Source organism: Triplophysa dalaica, chromosome 13 (genome assembly GCF_015846415.1).
Source record: "Triplophysa dalaica isolate WHDGS20190420 chromosome 13, ASM1584641v1, whole genome shotgun sequence".
In the NCBI taxonomy this organism is placed as follows: domain Eukaryota; kingdom Metazoa; phylum Chordata; class Actinopteri; order Cypriniformes; family Nemacheilidae; genus Triplophysa; species Triplophysa dalaica.
In genome coordinates, this window is record NC_079554.1 from 12,346,746 (window position 1) to 12,362,902 (window position 16,157).

The window sequence follows — 16,157 nt, forward strand, 5'->3', positions numbered from 1 at the left end:
ATGATACTACTTTCAGAAGTATATAAAATATGAATCATTTCATGTTTCACCGGTTAATAATTTTATATTGGCGAGGATTAAAACACACGTTAATCTTGTGTAATAGCTTTTTGTTTGACAATTAACCTCTGGTGTCAGGCTGTTTATATCATCATCGGCGGATGGATGAATGTTGTCAGAGTTGACCTGTTTCTCAGCATAGTCCTACAAAGCCACATGCCAAACCCTCCAGAGACACTGGGTCAGAACGACTTTGGGGAGACAACAGTCATTGGGATCAAGGTATGGGCATCACTGTCGTTCTTTTATTATCAAATCTGTAACTAAAACTTTCAATTTTCTTTTACCTACACAATGACAATATCATTGTTGTCTGCATTGTAGGGATTGTAAGGCTTCTTGCAAAGAGGTAAAGCTTCTGGAAAAATATGTATTTTTTCCCGTGTGTCATTTAGGAGACAAGGAGCTCCATGTGTGTCTACGGCAGATGGACAGTGCTTTCAGCATCAATGCTGGTCTTCTCAAAATTCATCACGTCATGTTCTGTTTTTCATCTGAAGATCTGCAGTGCTATTTCTAAAACTGGTGCTCATATTATTTAATTACTATAGAAGTGCAATAAACAATAGTGTATCCAGTGTATGTGGTGCCTTATTAATAGTGTCCATTTAAATTAGAGTTTGACCACTGTCAGACAGTATGTACACACAGGAACACACTCACAGTTTAGGTTGCTATACATTGTGGGGACTTTCCATAGACGTCGTGATATTTATACTGGACAAACTGTATTTTCTACTGCCTTCCCTTAACCCAACCATCACAGAAAACTTTCTGCATTTTAAATTTTTAAAGAAACATCATTTAGTATGTTTCACAATTCATTTGAATTGTGGGGACACAATTTAAGTGTGTGACACTTTTACTATCATTGTGGGGATATTTTGACCCCGCACTGTATAAAAACAGGAACACACACACACACACATAAATCATGCATCTAACATCCAAATCATGGCATTTCATTAACTGTGAGTTTGACTGTAATGCACATATAGGTTATCCATACGACTCCAGTGGGTAAATAAATGTCTTCTAACTGTTTTTAACTATAAACATGGGCTTCCGGTTCTTTCGTAAGCTTCACGCTCCACCACGTTACATGTTTATTTTCAGTTGAGGAAAAGACACAATATATGAGGATGAGTAAATTATGAGAAACATTTTTTGTCTGTATTGTCCTTTTATTGACATCAATTTAAAAGTCAAACAGATTACAAAATGTACTATTTTAGAATTTTGGTTTTAACAATATTGTGCATTAAATAAACAGTATAAAACAGTTGTACAGTGTTATTATTGCTGTCATGTTTTTTTAACATATTGTCAATCACTATGTATCTGTATGAAAACTTGCTAATCTCAACAAGTATCACTTATAAAATCAATCCAGTCCAACTCAGAATATGGGAATCGACGAATAAATCGTACATGTGTCATATGGTGTGACAGCAAAATTTTGTAAACATACAGTAAATATTATGTTTTATTATTAATATTAATATTAATCATATTCAATAGCATAAGATAAATGTATCTTGATTATTCGTTTTTTTATCAATTTTTGCCGCACACCATAGGACAAATTTGCATATAAGTCCGTTAACTACTACCCGCAAATAATTTTAGCAGCGGTGCATGTATGCTTCACCTTATAGTCAACAATCTACTTAATTCATGTAGGGCATGTCCTGAAAACAGGGATTTGTAAAAGTAGTTTAATTTTTAAATAAGAGTGGCGTCTTTTTAATCTATTTGTAAATGGAAAATATGAGCTACAACTAAAGTGCCCATATTAGTATTTCTTTTTTTTTTAAATACATTTTTATATAATTTCAGGCACAAATCAAGGCTGTCAATGACTAGTAAAGCATTGCATTTCACAGCACTATTAACATACCAGAATTCAGTATATTCCATTATAATATTTTTAGCTTTTTAAAAATAAAACAAAGGCACATTTAAGGTGTCAGAAAGCACATAATTGAAGTACATATTAAAAGAAACAAGTAAATTTGTACTATTTAATAATTATATTATTACTCAGGCGCAGCCCTGGTCTAAATCTTGTGTGTTTTGTTTTTTGTGTCTTTCTAAATTTCCCATAAATTTCTGAGTATTTTTACATTAAATATTATGATAATACAAAGCTTTACATATTGTAAACATTGTTGAAGTGGATTATCTACAGTATATCAAGTGTGCAATATAAAGATGGCACTCTAATTTAGCAAATTCAGTAAAGAAACAGCTTCCCCTTTTGGCATAGTCAACTCTTTGCATGTCTGCATTTAAAGCTTGTGTTCCAAGGCTATAAAAGTCAATTGTGGAACTCAGTTATGGTACAGTAGTTATCACTATTAGGGGAAAATAAATTGTTTGATGAAGCCACATTTTATCACTTTTGCTTTTGAAGTTGAAATGGATGTTTTCACAGGACAGGTGTTTGCTCGTAGAGCTGCAGGTCAAGGCGCACTTTGACCTCCCCAGTTGGAACTTCATGTAGCAGCAGACGTCGTACCAATGGACCCTTTCCATCTTGATCCTTCTTTATTGTTGCAACAGGAACCTCAGTACGACCTAGAAAATCTATATTAAAAGCACATTCAGTTAAAATAGAAAAGGACGAGGTTATGTATAAAAACTTATGTATATCTTCATATTATCTTCATATCGACTATGGATCTTTATCTCTATGTGGATAAATAGTGATAAAAGTAAAGTGTTGTCTTTTTCCATCGTGGAGCCTGAGCATGAGGAGCCTAACAATCCTGCATGTGCCCTAGAGTGACAAAACCCACCATCTGGAGAGAACTGGTCTCGCTCAAAAATGGTAAGGCAGAGGACATCCTGGTACAGGTCTTTGATAAAGAAGTGGCAGCTGAAGTTCCATTTGGGGTTGAGCGTGTCGGACTGATGGCGGGAGGTGTAACACTGAGCACCCATAGTGAGCTCACAATATGGATTACTCTTCCCTAAAAGGCACAAAGACAGTCGAGGAAATCTGTTAAGAAACACCATATGCCATGATGATGACCTTTTGTTTTATTATGCTTCTATTAATATTTTTAAAGGGGTGCTGCAATGATGTTTTATGCATTCTGACTTCTTTTACAATGTTAAACATGCTGACTTCTCATGCTTAACATGGTCAACTTGTCAAAAAACGAGTTCTGCATATTACGTAGTATTTCTGTGCGCAATACATTCCCCCAGCGATCATACAGGTTTCATCAAGTTTTTTTGAACTTATAAAACTGTTTCATAACAATTTTTCTTAGTTTTTTTTTCTTGGTCAATTCTCCCGGAAAAGCATGTGGCACGCCCACGCGGCAGCATGGAGAGCAGGAGAAGCAGCATGTTCAAACGTCACTTTCACTTGTGTGCAGGAGAGAGAGAGCATTCGGTTGCGATGTTAAGGTGTTTGTTTGTTCACTGCATTTGGGTGATGAATGCTTTATAAACGAAGGATATAATGCTGGATTTGGAAATCGTTTGAAACTGATATATGGATCGCAGTGCTTAAAGATGCCGGACATGAACCAATGTCCGGGGGGATGCGGGGACCAATCACGACAGACCTGGTCAGCTTTACCAATCAGAGCGTTTCGGAAGGAGGGATTTAATATAGAAAATATATAATATTATATATTTAAATATGTGAAATATAAAGCGTTTTTTTATTAGAAAAATGAACATCCATTGTTAAACACCCAAAAAACAAAATCAAAGCTTCAGAAACAGCAAAAGAACACCCCCTTTAAAATAACGCTGAAAATAAAATAAAACTTTCTCAACAATACTGAAGTTGAAAAGTAGATCTCATAAAACGAATATTTGATTATTATTATTATTATTATTATTATTCAGATAAGATTTTTTACATTTTGTAAAGCTCTGCGCAAATGCTGTAGGGACACAAATAAAAGCTTATTGTACTGCTTTGGGTTAATTTAAATAAATGGTATGGCCTAGTCACTGTGCCAGTAAAAGCAGTCAAAAACAGCACGCAGTGTCAGTGTTACCAGTAAAATGATTCTAAATAAGCAAGCTGCTCCGAGTAGGATTCGAACTTAAAACGGGCAATAAACGGGATGGTAGACAGGCACTTCAACCACAAGACCACAGTCTAACATGATTAATGGGTGCATTTCCCTGCACAGACCGCACTAGCTGGTCTCTGTTGCACATGCACAATCAATGCGTTTAAGATTATCAATGATAGTTGATCATAATTGCATCATGATGCAAGAAGCTCTTCATTTTTGGGCTCCCTTCTGGCAACTGCCTATGTCGCCTATGCCACAGGCCGGCCCTGCTTATGGTCCTATATCCTTTTGTAGATGACCTGAGTCGTTCTTCTAGCTTGTTATTTCCTGTTCTAATGATCGTTCATGAAGGCTATAGGATGTTTTTTCTGATTGTTGAGTGTGTGTTTTAGCGTATGTATGTGTGTTTATTCCAAACCGTTTGGCTTGCAGGCCTTCAGCTTTGTTGCCTCTAGTACTGTCACTAACAGTCGTCCAATTCCATTGTTCTTCTGAGAGCGAGCTGAACCAAACACATAAGCATTTATGAATACACCTGCATTTATGGCTTTCAAGTAAATCTTTAAACCTTCAATGATATCTAACCTTGGTAGGCTTTTTCCCTTTTGAGCTTCTCAGTCTCTATGAAGTGGTCAGATGCGGCTTTGATTTTCTGCACCCATGTTGTCCTGATTCAGAAAAGTGATCACTACTGATCAGCCACTGTTTTCACCCTGAACTGATTCTAATTGTAACCTAAAGGGGTGTTTCCTACCATTTCTATGAAAAGTCTTTTGAAAAATTATGTTACAAATCATTTACACTGGAATGAGATGACATTCCAGTTATATAGCCTGACATAAGCTGTTTTGTTTAAGGTTTGATTGTGAGTGTGTTTGTGTACCTCTCGTTCATAGTGTCAGTCTTGAGTGTGTACACACGGTCGATGTGTGAGATGTGAAAGATTGGATCATCACTGGATGGGTCAGAGGGCATTTTGACCAAGACCTCATTCAAAAACACTGGCTAGAGGAAGAGATCAAAAGACAAATAATAATAACATAGTTATAGCTTAACTCATAATCAACTATGTGGAGTAGCCTCACCGTTTTATACATTTTGTATTGTGCATTTGAGTTAGGATTAAAGAGTTTGTCTGTACTGGATGAGAACTGTTTGGAGGTGTATGTAAGGAGCAGGAAGTCATTAAACAGAAAGGCCCAGAGTTCTTTGCTGCTCTTGGTCTTGTGCAGTTTGCCGCCGCGCAGCAGTTTTCGGGGACCCAGGCAGTTAGTTAGAGAGTTAAAAACAAGGTGCTAAAACAAGACAAATAATTTTTTAGTAACACAACCATCTTAAGGTAAACCGTATCAATTTAGTTTTTAAGTTTAGATTTTTTGGTCTCACCTCAATGACTCCATCACACATCACATGATTCTGGATCCATTCCAGTCTGTCCGAATTTTCTTTTTCTCTCACTCCTTCATTGACCTGTGAGCACAACACCTCTGCCTGCTCTAATGCCATCTGCAGATTTGCATGATCTGCATAACCCACAGGAGTATTCTCCAGAATCTTAATGACAAAAACACATATTGAAATTATGGATTGTTTGAATAAAATGTAAAACAAGTAAAAATACACAGCCCATCCAAAAAAGTCACACACTTTTAGAGGAATTTAAAAAATAATAAAATATTTAATCCACTTGCTTACTTACATAGCAGGCACTAAGCAGGACAAAGTTCAGTCATTCATCATTATCATCAAGTATTAGATAGCTTATCTTTAAAATATGAATTATTATTCCTCCACTTTTTTTTAAGAACAATTAAATTACCGTCTAATGTTTATTTTTAATTTCTCATTTCCCTGCTTTAGTTATCTTCTTTTTTATAATAGCCTACATTCCTCTTATCATTCTATTGTAAAATATCTGAGATCTGAGAAGCTTCACATACATTCTTAATGAGCAGTGGGTAGCGTGTGATCCTCTGCATGGGCTTTAGGAGGAAGCTGGACAGCGGCATCCCTTTACACCGGTAATTACTGGCGATTTTCTACAAAGGAGATAAAAAAAATGATATCTATATCCTTTTTTACAGAGCTATCCAGTAGATCACATGAAAACAATTTCTGCAGCGCCCTCTTGTGGGCTACTGTGAAAAATGTACATTTTAAAATGTCATATGTCAAATATGAAACACTGAACTGTATTAACTTTACCATGAACTGCATAGACCTGACAATATAAAAAATGACAACAATGAATATGACATTTTGTTTATGATTTAATTATGTCATGTAACCTTTCCATGATGGCATTTGCTTAGTTCGACTGACTTCTATCAAATGCCACAACACAAGCTTCTAATTGGACACATGGCTTTTAACATTGAAAACAAGAACTTTTCTCTACAGTTCTTATGATATTAAACTGTGCAGCATCTCACCTTTAGGAAGAGTTTGAAGTCTTGAGAATTGTCTGTTTTCTGTTGCAGCATGGCAGCAGCATTGAGCTGGCAGCTGCAGAAGCGGATGTAGGCCTGCATGTGTGAGAGCTCCGAGGACAGAATATCACCCACCACCTGCACGGGCATCCGTTCACCTGACATCTTTTTACGGACACGTAAAGCTCTAATGCACACAGAATATATATCATTATATCAGAGTATATCATTCAGGAGTATATACTTTGAGTACATGTAATCTTCTAGTTCTGTGACATGGTTGAACATGGCTACAGTACAAGTGATTCCAGCATTGACTCACTTTAAGAGTTTGGTGCTACACATGATCAGTTCCCGCCAGTTCACAAAGATCAGGTTCATCTCAGCCTCTGTCAAGCGCCCTGACTCTGACATGGGTTTATAAAACACCTAAACAGAGACAAACACACACACACGGATAAGCAAATATTCATGTTTATAATGCAGCCACATGGAATATTTGATTCTGATTGGTCGACAGCAGCATTTTGCTGATAAATACTGAAATTACTTTTTCCACGACATAGAAAAATTATTTTGAGCGAAAAGACCAGATGTTAGCTTTTAGTTAGCTTCTAGTTAATGTAGCTTTTCTCAATATAATTTTCTTTGACAAAGTCTTACTAAGTCAGTATTAAAGATATCAAGGTTATATTTTTATAGAACATTCACTGTTAAAAAAATTTAATATTCCGGCAGCTGGTGATCAAGAAAAGTTAAGTAACAAAATAACATTATTTGTAAATTAGGGGTGTATTCATACCGAATGGTCACGGGGCAAATTCCACATTAAAGTGATCATTCCTACCTAAAAGTTTTTTTTTAATATTAATAACACCATGACAGACACCATGCTGCCTTGTCACAGGAAAACAAGATTACGAGGAAATTACGTCGCTCCCTTTGCCAAGTGCATTCCAAACGTCTACATAATGGCACGCATAGGCCCTGCTCACTTCAAAGTCTAAACAAGTGCTCTGCCCTTTAAGGGAGTAGGGCATAGGAATTTTCACTTCCATGAGGAATTTGCCTTGTGATGGTTCCTTGTGACAATCCCACATATTTGAAAATTATTTTTGAAAACATTTCCACATTTTAACACAATTACTTTCCAAAAATACAGATATTATTAATAGAGCCGTGCATACCACAACAAGCAGAATTTCTGAAGTGTTACTTTACTGTACCTCCAACGCAAGTTCGAGATCTTCCAGGTAGGACTCCTCTGTCTGAATGAGCTCATGGATGTATCCTTGCCTCTTTCTCTCCTCAGTAGACATAGACTCTAAACTGAGCAGATCAGCACACCCTACACACGACCATATACATCCACACCCATACAGTAACCACGTCACCACAGCATCTCACAATAACAAACTTTATTTCAGAAATTCAGATTTGTATACTTTAATACAAAACTGCTTTGAGAGCAAAGGTTATCACATTCAGAGCGAATGAGTCTAATCATTTCTAAGGTCATGAGTATTAACTGACTGCATAGCTGATCAAGAGTAAGAGCAACACATGTCACTGGTCACCAGTTCTTTCATCTACAATTAAACACGCAGAGGCAGACTAACAATCCCACGATCTACACATGTCCTGTATGATTTGTGCTGATGAGCATAACTTGCTTGTGTAAGAGACTTAAAGGGTGGTTTACTTTAAAGGGGTCATATCATGCAGTTTTTAGCATTGTATATTCTTTCACTTCTTTGTGCTGTTTTGAGCTGTAAATTGGTTTGCGTGACCCTTTTCTGAACATTCTTTGAAACTCTGAAATAAATTTGCTGTTTTGCTGCCATGTCAAACACCCTCTTCATGATGTTGTTAAGATCACTGCCAGGTGCAGCAAAATATAACATATCAATAGTTTTGATGTAGGAAATACAAAAAAATATATCTTATGTTCTCTATTAATAAAATACTTCACAACAAATAGACGGCATTGTTGTGTAAATGTGGGCAGCTGTATGTTAATATTTTTGGATTCTTGACAAATGATATCCAAGGATTTCACCATAAGTGATTTTTGTGTTTGTAATCATGTTATGGCCCCTTAAATTCATCTCAATTTCTTAAACAAATAGTGAAGTATTGTGTTTCTAGTGCATTTCTGTTAAACAGAAATACTAAAATATGGGCTGATGATAGTGGGAGTAAACTATTCATAAATGTAAAATAAACAAAGTTCAAATAAATAGAAAACGGGAAGTCAAATCCAAAGAAAGCTAGTCAGGGCGGAGTCTTGAGGATGCCTCCTAAACCAGAGCAGTGTTCTGATTTGCCCAGATAAAAGAGGAGGAAGTGGAAGGAGGGGCCAGAGCTATAGTCCTATGATAAAACATAGATGAGGTGGAAGTGGAAAAGAGAATGGATGGATAATGAAAAGATGGAAAGAGAGTAAATATTAGAACGAAAGAAAGAAAGAAAATATCCATCCATCTTCAGATTCAGAAAAAGTAAATCTGAATAAATCCAAATAATAAAGAGTTCAGTTTTAAATGTGATCTATTCTTAAAAATGGCTTGTATTTCCTGCATTAGAATCTCAAAGTGATTTATCCATGAATTTGGAAATAAGAAGTGATCAACATAAGACTAATAGTACTCACATTGCTGACTGGGATCGCATTCTGTGGTCATCTTCACATAATTGGTTGGAAACAGTCCTGTGACCCCAGCGACCTCTCCTTTCCACCAATCAGGATTGTCCTTGTTGAGTACGTTGATCAGCTGACCCTTTTGGAAGTTCATCTCATCCTTATTGGCTGCTTTGTAGTCATACATTGCAATAACCTGACATACTACAGGAGAGACAGAACAAAAATGATGAAAGGAATGGAACAGAACACTATCACACACAGGAATATGAATGAGCATCGACTGAAAAATATGACATCTTACGTGGTTGAGGTGCTGGAGTTAGTTTGCCACTGTTGGGCTCCAGTAGTCTAACATTAGAAGAGTGGAACCAGCCATTTTTACGTTTTTTACCCCTTGCCTACACACACATGCACATAGATACAAAGTATCAATACATAATTACAATGTACTATTTTGATTGTGTTATTTTGGAATCTCCTTAAGAAAATATGCTTGTATCATGTTCACCACTGACCTGTAGCTCACCCAGCCACCAGTTGTTTGAGTTCTTATGCAGCACGACAATAAGCTGACCCGGGGTAAGACTCAATTGCTCTGGTGTTGTGGCAGCATTGACCGTAGTTACCTGAACAATCTCTAAATAAACAATCAGCATGAATCAAACAATGTTAAATATATAAAAATGTCCAGCCTTGATTTGTATTACTGTGGTGGTACAATGCTTTCAGACCTCACCTGGCTTTTTAGGGCCTTCAGGTATGGCAGTCTGAAAAAACAATACAGTAAGCACATGATTACAATACATTGATGTCCTTGGATGTGTGATCGATTTCTTTACATTCCATTACGTGAAAATCAATATTACCATTACCAAAGTAATATATAAATAAAATGACTAATAAGCTAAAAAAGGAGCTTAAACAAAAGGTAATTCAAGTCAATAAAAAATCTACACCATTAGCAAGTCATACGCACATCTTTTTCTTTGGGCTTAACGTAGTTAGAAGGAAAGAGGCCAGACTGGTCCCCGATGCAGCCTCTCCACCATTCCCCCTCCTTTTCTGTTACCAGGACAACATCCTCCACAGAGAACGTCAGGTCACCTGACTCCGGACTCTCATATGTGTACAAAGCCACATACTCTGATAAAATGAAATTACAAAAACACATAAACTCGCATACACACTCTGATATGAGAAATCAATTTAGTGTGCTAAATATATATACATTTACATTTATGCATTTGGAAGACGCTTTGATCCAACTTACATTGCATTATCCAATACATTTATACATAGGTATGTGCTATCCCCTGGGATCGAACACACAACCTTGCGTTGTAAACGCAATGCTCTTACCACTGAGCTACTGGCAAGCTTTACATCAAAAAATGTAACTACAAACATAAATTACATTTACTTAAGCATAATTATATTACTTACCCTCTAGAAGACCAGAATCTGAAAGTTCAATCTCCTCAACAGTAGAATACAATGGTCTAGAAAAAAACAATGATATATTTGCTATTAAATTGCAAATATTTATTTGTCAACAAGGAAATGTAATGAAACAATTTCAAAATTGTTTCAATTTGATATTTATAATCTGCAATAATCTCCATTGAGTTCTAATCTAGTTTTATTGTTAGTATAAGCAATTTAAATGTAAAGATGTATCATGAACTTAATAACTGCTGTTATGTAAATTATATGTGTATATATGCCACTTTTAAAACATTGCATTGCCTGTTTAGGCATCCCAACCAGTCAGACATAGCAAAAGTATTTTAGCCAATGAGTTTAAGGCAGGATTTTCTATTGGGGTAAGTGTTTTCAAAACTTTTCAGGAATCCCGATGAAATTAACATATTGTCCTGCTGAAACCTTGTATTTCCATATTAAATCATTTTAATTTTGTTGCCATAAATCATTATTATTAGTCATCCTTTATGTTTGTCACTCAGTTTTGCACATATCTAACCAAAAAAAGTTTTTTAAAAAGTGCTTTGCAACTATTTAATCACTTAAAAAGTACAGTGTATTTTCCATTTCCTGAAAAACAGTGAATCTAGACATCCAAGGTTTCGTTAGGACAGCAAGGATATACTACATTGTAATGTCTTTAGTATCTCAAATGAAGTTCTCTCCTTTTTTATTTTGTACATTGCTTTTTAGAGATCAGTCTGTTCAATGTGTGCATGTTTGTAAGGTAAAGCAAGAGGCATCCTTACTCGGTCTGTGTGTTATTGGTGGTAACCATGGAGACAAATGAACTGGGGAACCAGCCCCGGCTCTCATTTAATTCTCCGTACCACCAGCTTTCCTGCTTCTCAAGAACCGTGATGATGTCATCTTTGGAGAAGCCCAGGTGACTTTCCGTTTTAGCACACCACTCACACATAGCAACAGCCTGCAGCGACACACACATACAGTACAATCAAAAAGTGTGATCAAAAGAAAAAAATATATAACTTTTGTGTGAACGTACAGTACCTGTGAGTGTTGCGTGTTTGTAGACGCTGGTGTGTGTGTTGGTGTTGGTCCTTCAACATCTACTCTGGGAATTCTGTGAAAGAATGATTTCAATTGATTTGGTGTTAATTCAAAACCTCATGATTCAAACTTATATGACAAAAGTAGTAACATGCTTGTTTGTTAAGGCAAAACTGCTTTAAACCAGTCAAAAATATCACTGTGTGTTTTTGCCGGACTATTATACTCTTTTTTTCAGATGTCTGTCACACTCGCAGATTAGGCAAAGAAAAGACGTGACAGATGACTAAAGAGAGGTGACAGACAATCACATCTGATTTGTCTTTCTGATATTCTAACACTTACAGTAACATTTAAGGATACAATGTGAAGCTTAAAGAAATTGTGTTCATACAGTGCACTACCATACTACTCTTATTATTTTTCCATTATGCATACTGAGCATAGTATGCACAATGGCAAGTCTCAAATACACTGTAAGTAATGATTTATTTTATTTGTAATGCACAAAATATTAAGATGTTTCTAAGAAAGAATTAAAACTTACATATATATAAAAAATGTACTTCTATGAGGATGAACTGAACAAACATACAATGTGGCACGCCATGAGGTCATGAGACCAAAGTGTAGCATGTTAAATTGTTTGCCATTGCAAAATGTGCTCTATTTCACATGCTATAAGGGTTGGACAACATTTAGTATTAAGCTAGTATTTTATTTTCAAATTATTTCAGCCAAAGTGAAGTAAATGTGTAATACCTAGGGTAGTTGGCAGAGGGCGCTGTGGATTGTGAACAGCTGCAGTCCCTTCAGTACCACTGTCTGCACTGCATCTCTCGGCATAACTCTCTGGAAACCACCCACTGTTTCCACGGTAACGCCCATACAGCCAGCCTGTCTCCCTAACTGTTGATTCATCTACCTATGGATCCAATCGAAACCAAAATGAGACGTGTATTGACAAAAGATACCAAATGCATAAACGAAAGTTGGACATGAATCGCAGTCAAGGTGTTTATTAGTGTGAACCTTGAAAATCAAACCTCCTGTGACCTCGATCACATTTACTCATGTACCTCAATCAAACAGTCTGCTTCCAGTGAGAGCTCTTCTGCATTACGTGCTGTGAAGGGATATAAGGCTCTATAGGTGGTGAGGGGAGTACATGTATCCTCAGTAATCACCACTGGCAAACCTATAAAAAAACACACAAAACCACATTAGAAGAAAACAGAATGCTCATATTAGCTCATCTTTTAACGTCAATGGAATTCACACTACATGTAATAAATAGAGTATCCACTAGATTTAATATATAGGTTTAATATCAGAATCAAAAGGAGCTTTACTGGCACACAAGGAATTTGACTTGGCGACAGGAGCTTAGTGCAGAATACATAGTGCAAATATACATTAAGATAGAAAAAATGAGATATTAAATAAAAACAATAATGCACTATATACAAAACGTGAAAAAATATAGATAAAAAACGACATAATGTTTTAAAAGAGTGAACTGATGTGTTATATACAGGTTTAACCTATTGTTTAATGCGATATATAGTTTCCAGAAGGATTGCGTAGCTCAGTGCCGTGGCTGGCATTCTTGAAGAACATAATATATTTTTGGTTGTGTAAAATAGCATCATCCAGTTTCAGCTACTACTGGTCATTCATAACAAGTATAAAGTAAAATTATTACTTGCTCAATCCTTCTGAAAGTTTTAAAGAAAATTGTTCCTCTGTGAAACACTAAAGGAGTTATTTATAGCACGCTAAGAATGGCAACCTGCAAATGTACCCTCAAGGATCTCTCTCTACTTAAATCCAACTTTTAAAACGACTTACCTGATGTAACCCAGTAAAGCTAGATGAATTCAGTCATATCAAATTATTTGTTTGATGTACATGTTATACTATTTTAAATGCTAAAAGATGAAAATGTACTACAGGAATACTTCACAGTAAAATTGTAATGTAATAGAAGTACTTGTTCAGTGTATGAAATAAAATGAAAAACTTTTGTATCAAAATGCATGAATATCTTCAGTAGTCTTTTATCTTCTGTTCATTCTTTCAAAGCACTCGCTATCTTTTAGCACAGTCTGTTATAGTAACTCATATAATTAATGGGATGTAATTAAAGTGAATCATGAAGCCCTCAGAGTAATGACACTCATTAGAATGAATAGAATGAAAACCTCATATTGGCCAAGTAGATAAATTCAAGCTGGTTTTTAGGTTTTGGCAGAGCACCCACATTCACACACTTAAGTACACTTACTTTTGATTTCTGTGCTATTGTGCTGAGTATGTAGCAGCAGTTCGTTCCTCTCTTTCTCCTCCCTCTCTCTCTCCTCTACTCTTCTCTTCTCCTCCCTCTCTCGTGCCAGCTCCTGTGCCTCCTGAAGTCGGGACAGGGCCTGTCGCTGTTGCTCTTCCCTGAGTTTGGCCTCTCGCTCCTGGGCAAGTTTCCTTTGACGCTCTGCTTCTTCCTCCTGCAGACGCTCCTGTTCCTGTCTAATGCACATTTTACAAAATGTTTCAGAGAATGTGTAGTGTTTCTTCATGCCCTGTGTAAAATATTTCGATATTCAAATTTTAGTAATCATTTTCGATAGTGGGTGTAGGACACTGTTGTTCATTAAAGTACAAACAAAATTAGGTAATTTGTGACATATTAAACTCAAAAATTCTTCATACAGTGGACGGTTGAAGGGGAGGAGTGAATGGATGCTTCACCTAAGCCGTCTAACATACGTCATTTAAGATGGATAGTCATTAAAGGAAGTGCATTTTCAGATTTCATCTAAATAATATAATATAAAAAATAGACATTGTCTTTTTTTATTTCACTGGGACTTTAATTTTTTTTCTTTAATTGCTATTGCGACCTTTTTACACCACGCATTTAACAAAATTAAGCATTGTTTTGTGATTGGTTGCCTTAAATTGGTATTATCTAATTGTGTACTTATATTTAACAGTTGACAGCTATTCAACCTACTCCATTATGTACCTTTCTATCAAAGTTATCCGACATTATCAAGATCAATTAGTTCTGACACAGTCGAACTCTGTGCTCTTGTCATATTTTATTACCATTCTTTAAACTATAGCGTGATGCTATGAGAAATGTTGAAGGTGACTCTTTGTACTACTTAGTATTCCAATGTTTTAACAACTTACAGCATTCAGGAAAAAAGGCAATGGGTCTTCATGCAGCTTTTCTGATGTGATGTATGGGTTAGGGTTTAAAATCAAACCAACAATATTAGCCAATGAGTTGACCTAATGCATTTTTATCTTTAAATAGGTCTACGCTAAAAAAAAGTGTTTGTCGTTGAATCCCATTTGTCCTCATTCCATTATAAACTGGGACATGAATAATAATATGGTAGCATTGTTACTCATTTTTTATAGCAAGCACAAGATACTATAAATATTATATAGTAGAAGAATCTAAATTGAATCTACTGCAAATGTAAACACTGAAAATCTACTCTACATTGCACTTATTTTGTAATCACAGACTTTGCCAGTCTTTATTTATTATACTTTGCATTATTTCATAAACACCAGACGTCCATTTTTCATAGGCAAATTAGTGACCGATTACCTGGCAGCCTCCTCTTCTCTTTTCCTCTTTATCTCCTTCTCCTCATTTTTCCTTTTCATTTCCTCCTGCTCCTGTTTTCTCTTCCTCTCCTCCTCCTCTTGTTCCCTCTGCCTCTCATCCTCCTCTTGTTTCCTCTTCCTCTCCTCTTCGTCTTGTTTCCTCCTCTTCTCCTCTTCCTCTTTTCTGCGTCTCTGTAGCTCTTGAAGTTTCTCAGATCTGACTTTCCTCAGCTGCTCTAGAACGTTCTGTTGCTGGCTCTGCCTCTGTCTCAACTCCTGCAACGTTACACACACGCTCCCTCAACATTTGGAATATGTTTACAACAAAACGTACAGTAACAATTTATGATAGACCGATATGTTGCCGTGTCCGAAATATAAATATTTTTACAAATGGACAATATTTTCTTCAGTTTGAACGCCATACAGCACATTAGTGTTTTAGTCATTAAAATGCCAGTAAGATGTAAAGCAGGCATTTGTAACTTAGTAATGTTATATGACCACAGATAAATGGGTTGTGTAAGGTGGATGATAGACAAAAATGCATGGTATGTATCAATAATTTGTTTCAATTGCTATATTTTATTAATATTAAGCCATGTTTAGCTGCCCACAATTAACATAATGTCATGCGTGGACCTTTTCATGTGTTCAAGTCTGTTACTAACTAGGCACGCAATACACAGAAAGTGTTCATTTAGTTTCACCAAGTCTCTTACTTAATTGCATTTGTGTTAAATCTGCCTTTTATTGGCCAAACGGCCACAGTACTTTCCTAGCATCGGCCATTAAAAATCCCATTTCGGTCGACCACTTATAATAAAACTTAAAATGCAGTATTTGGTACAGCAATGTGAT

At 36.1% G+C, this 16,157-nt stretch overlaps 1 protein-coding gene across 1 annotated transcript in view; it reads right to left on the reverse strand.

Moving 5' to 3' along the window:
* Nucleotides 1-1,247: 1,247 nt before the first annotated feature.
* Nucleotides 1,248-16,157, reverse strand: part of itsn2a (intersectin 2a) — a 36,092-nt gene continuing 21,182 nt past the window's right edge. The window contains 24 exon segments of the mRNA XM_056764627.1: nt 1,248-2,649; nt 2,862-3,035; nt 4,528-4,611; nt 4,695-4,777; nt 4,993-5,114; nt 5,195-5,404; nt 5,496-5,663; nt 6,050-6,148; nt 6,542-6,725; nt 6,861-6,967; nt 7,765-7,886; nt 9,192-9,383; nt 9,484-9,580; nt 9,698-9,819; nt 9,919-9,949; nt 10,159-10,325; nt 10,626-10,681; nt 11,414-11,592; nt 11,676-11,748; nt 12,438-12,474; nt 12,477-12,600; nt 12,755-12,873; nt 13,963-14,198; nt 15,298-15,572. Of these exon segments, the coding sequence (XP_056620605.1) occupies nt 2,492-2,649; nt 2,862-3,035; nt 4,528-4,611; nt 4,695-4,777; nt 4,993-5,114; nt 5,195-5,404; nt 5,496-5,663; nt 6,050-6,148; nt 6,542-6,725; nt 6,861-6,967; nt 7,765-7,886; nt 9,192-9,383; nt 9,484-9,580; nt 9,698-9,819; nt 9,919-9,949; nt 10,159-10,325; nt 10,626-10,681; nt 11,414-11,592; nt 11,676-11,748; nt 12,438-12,474; nt 12,477-12,600; nt 12,755-12,873; nt 13,963-14,198; nt 15,298-15,572 (3,219 nt within the window). The 3' untranslated portion in view covers nt 1,248-2,491.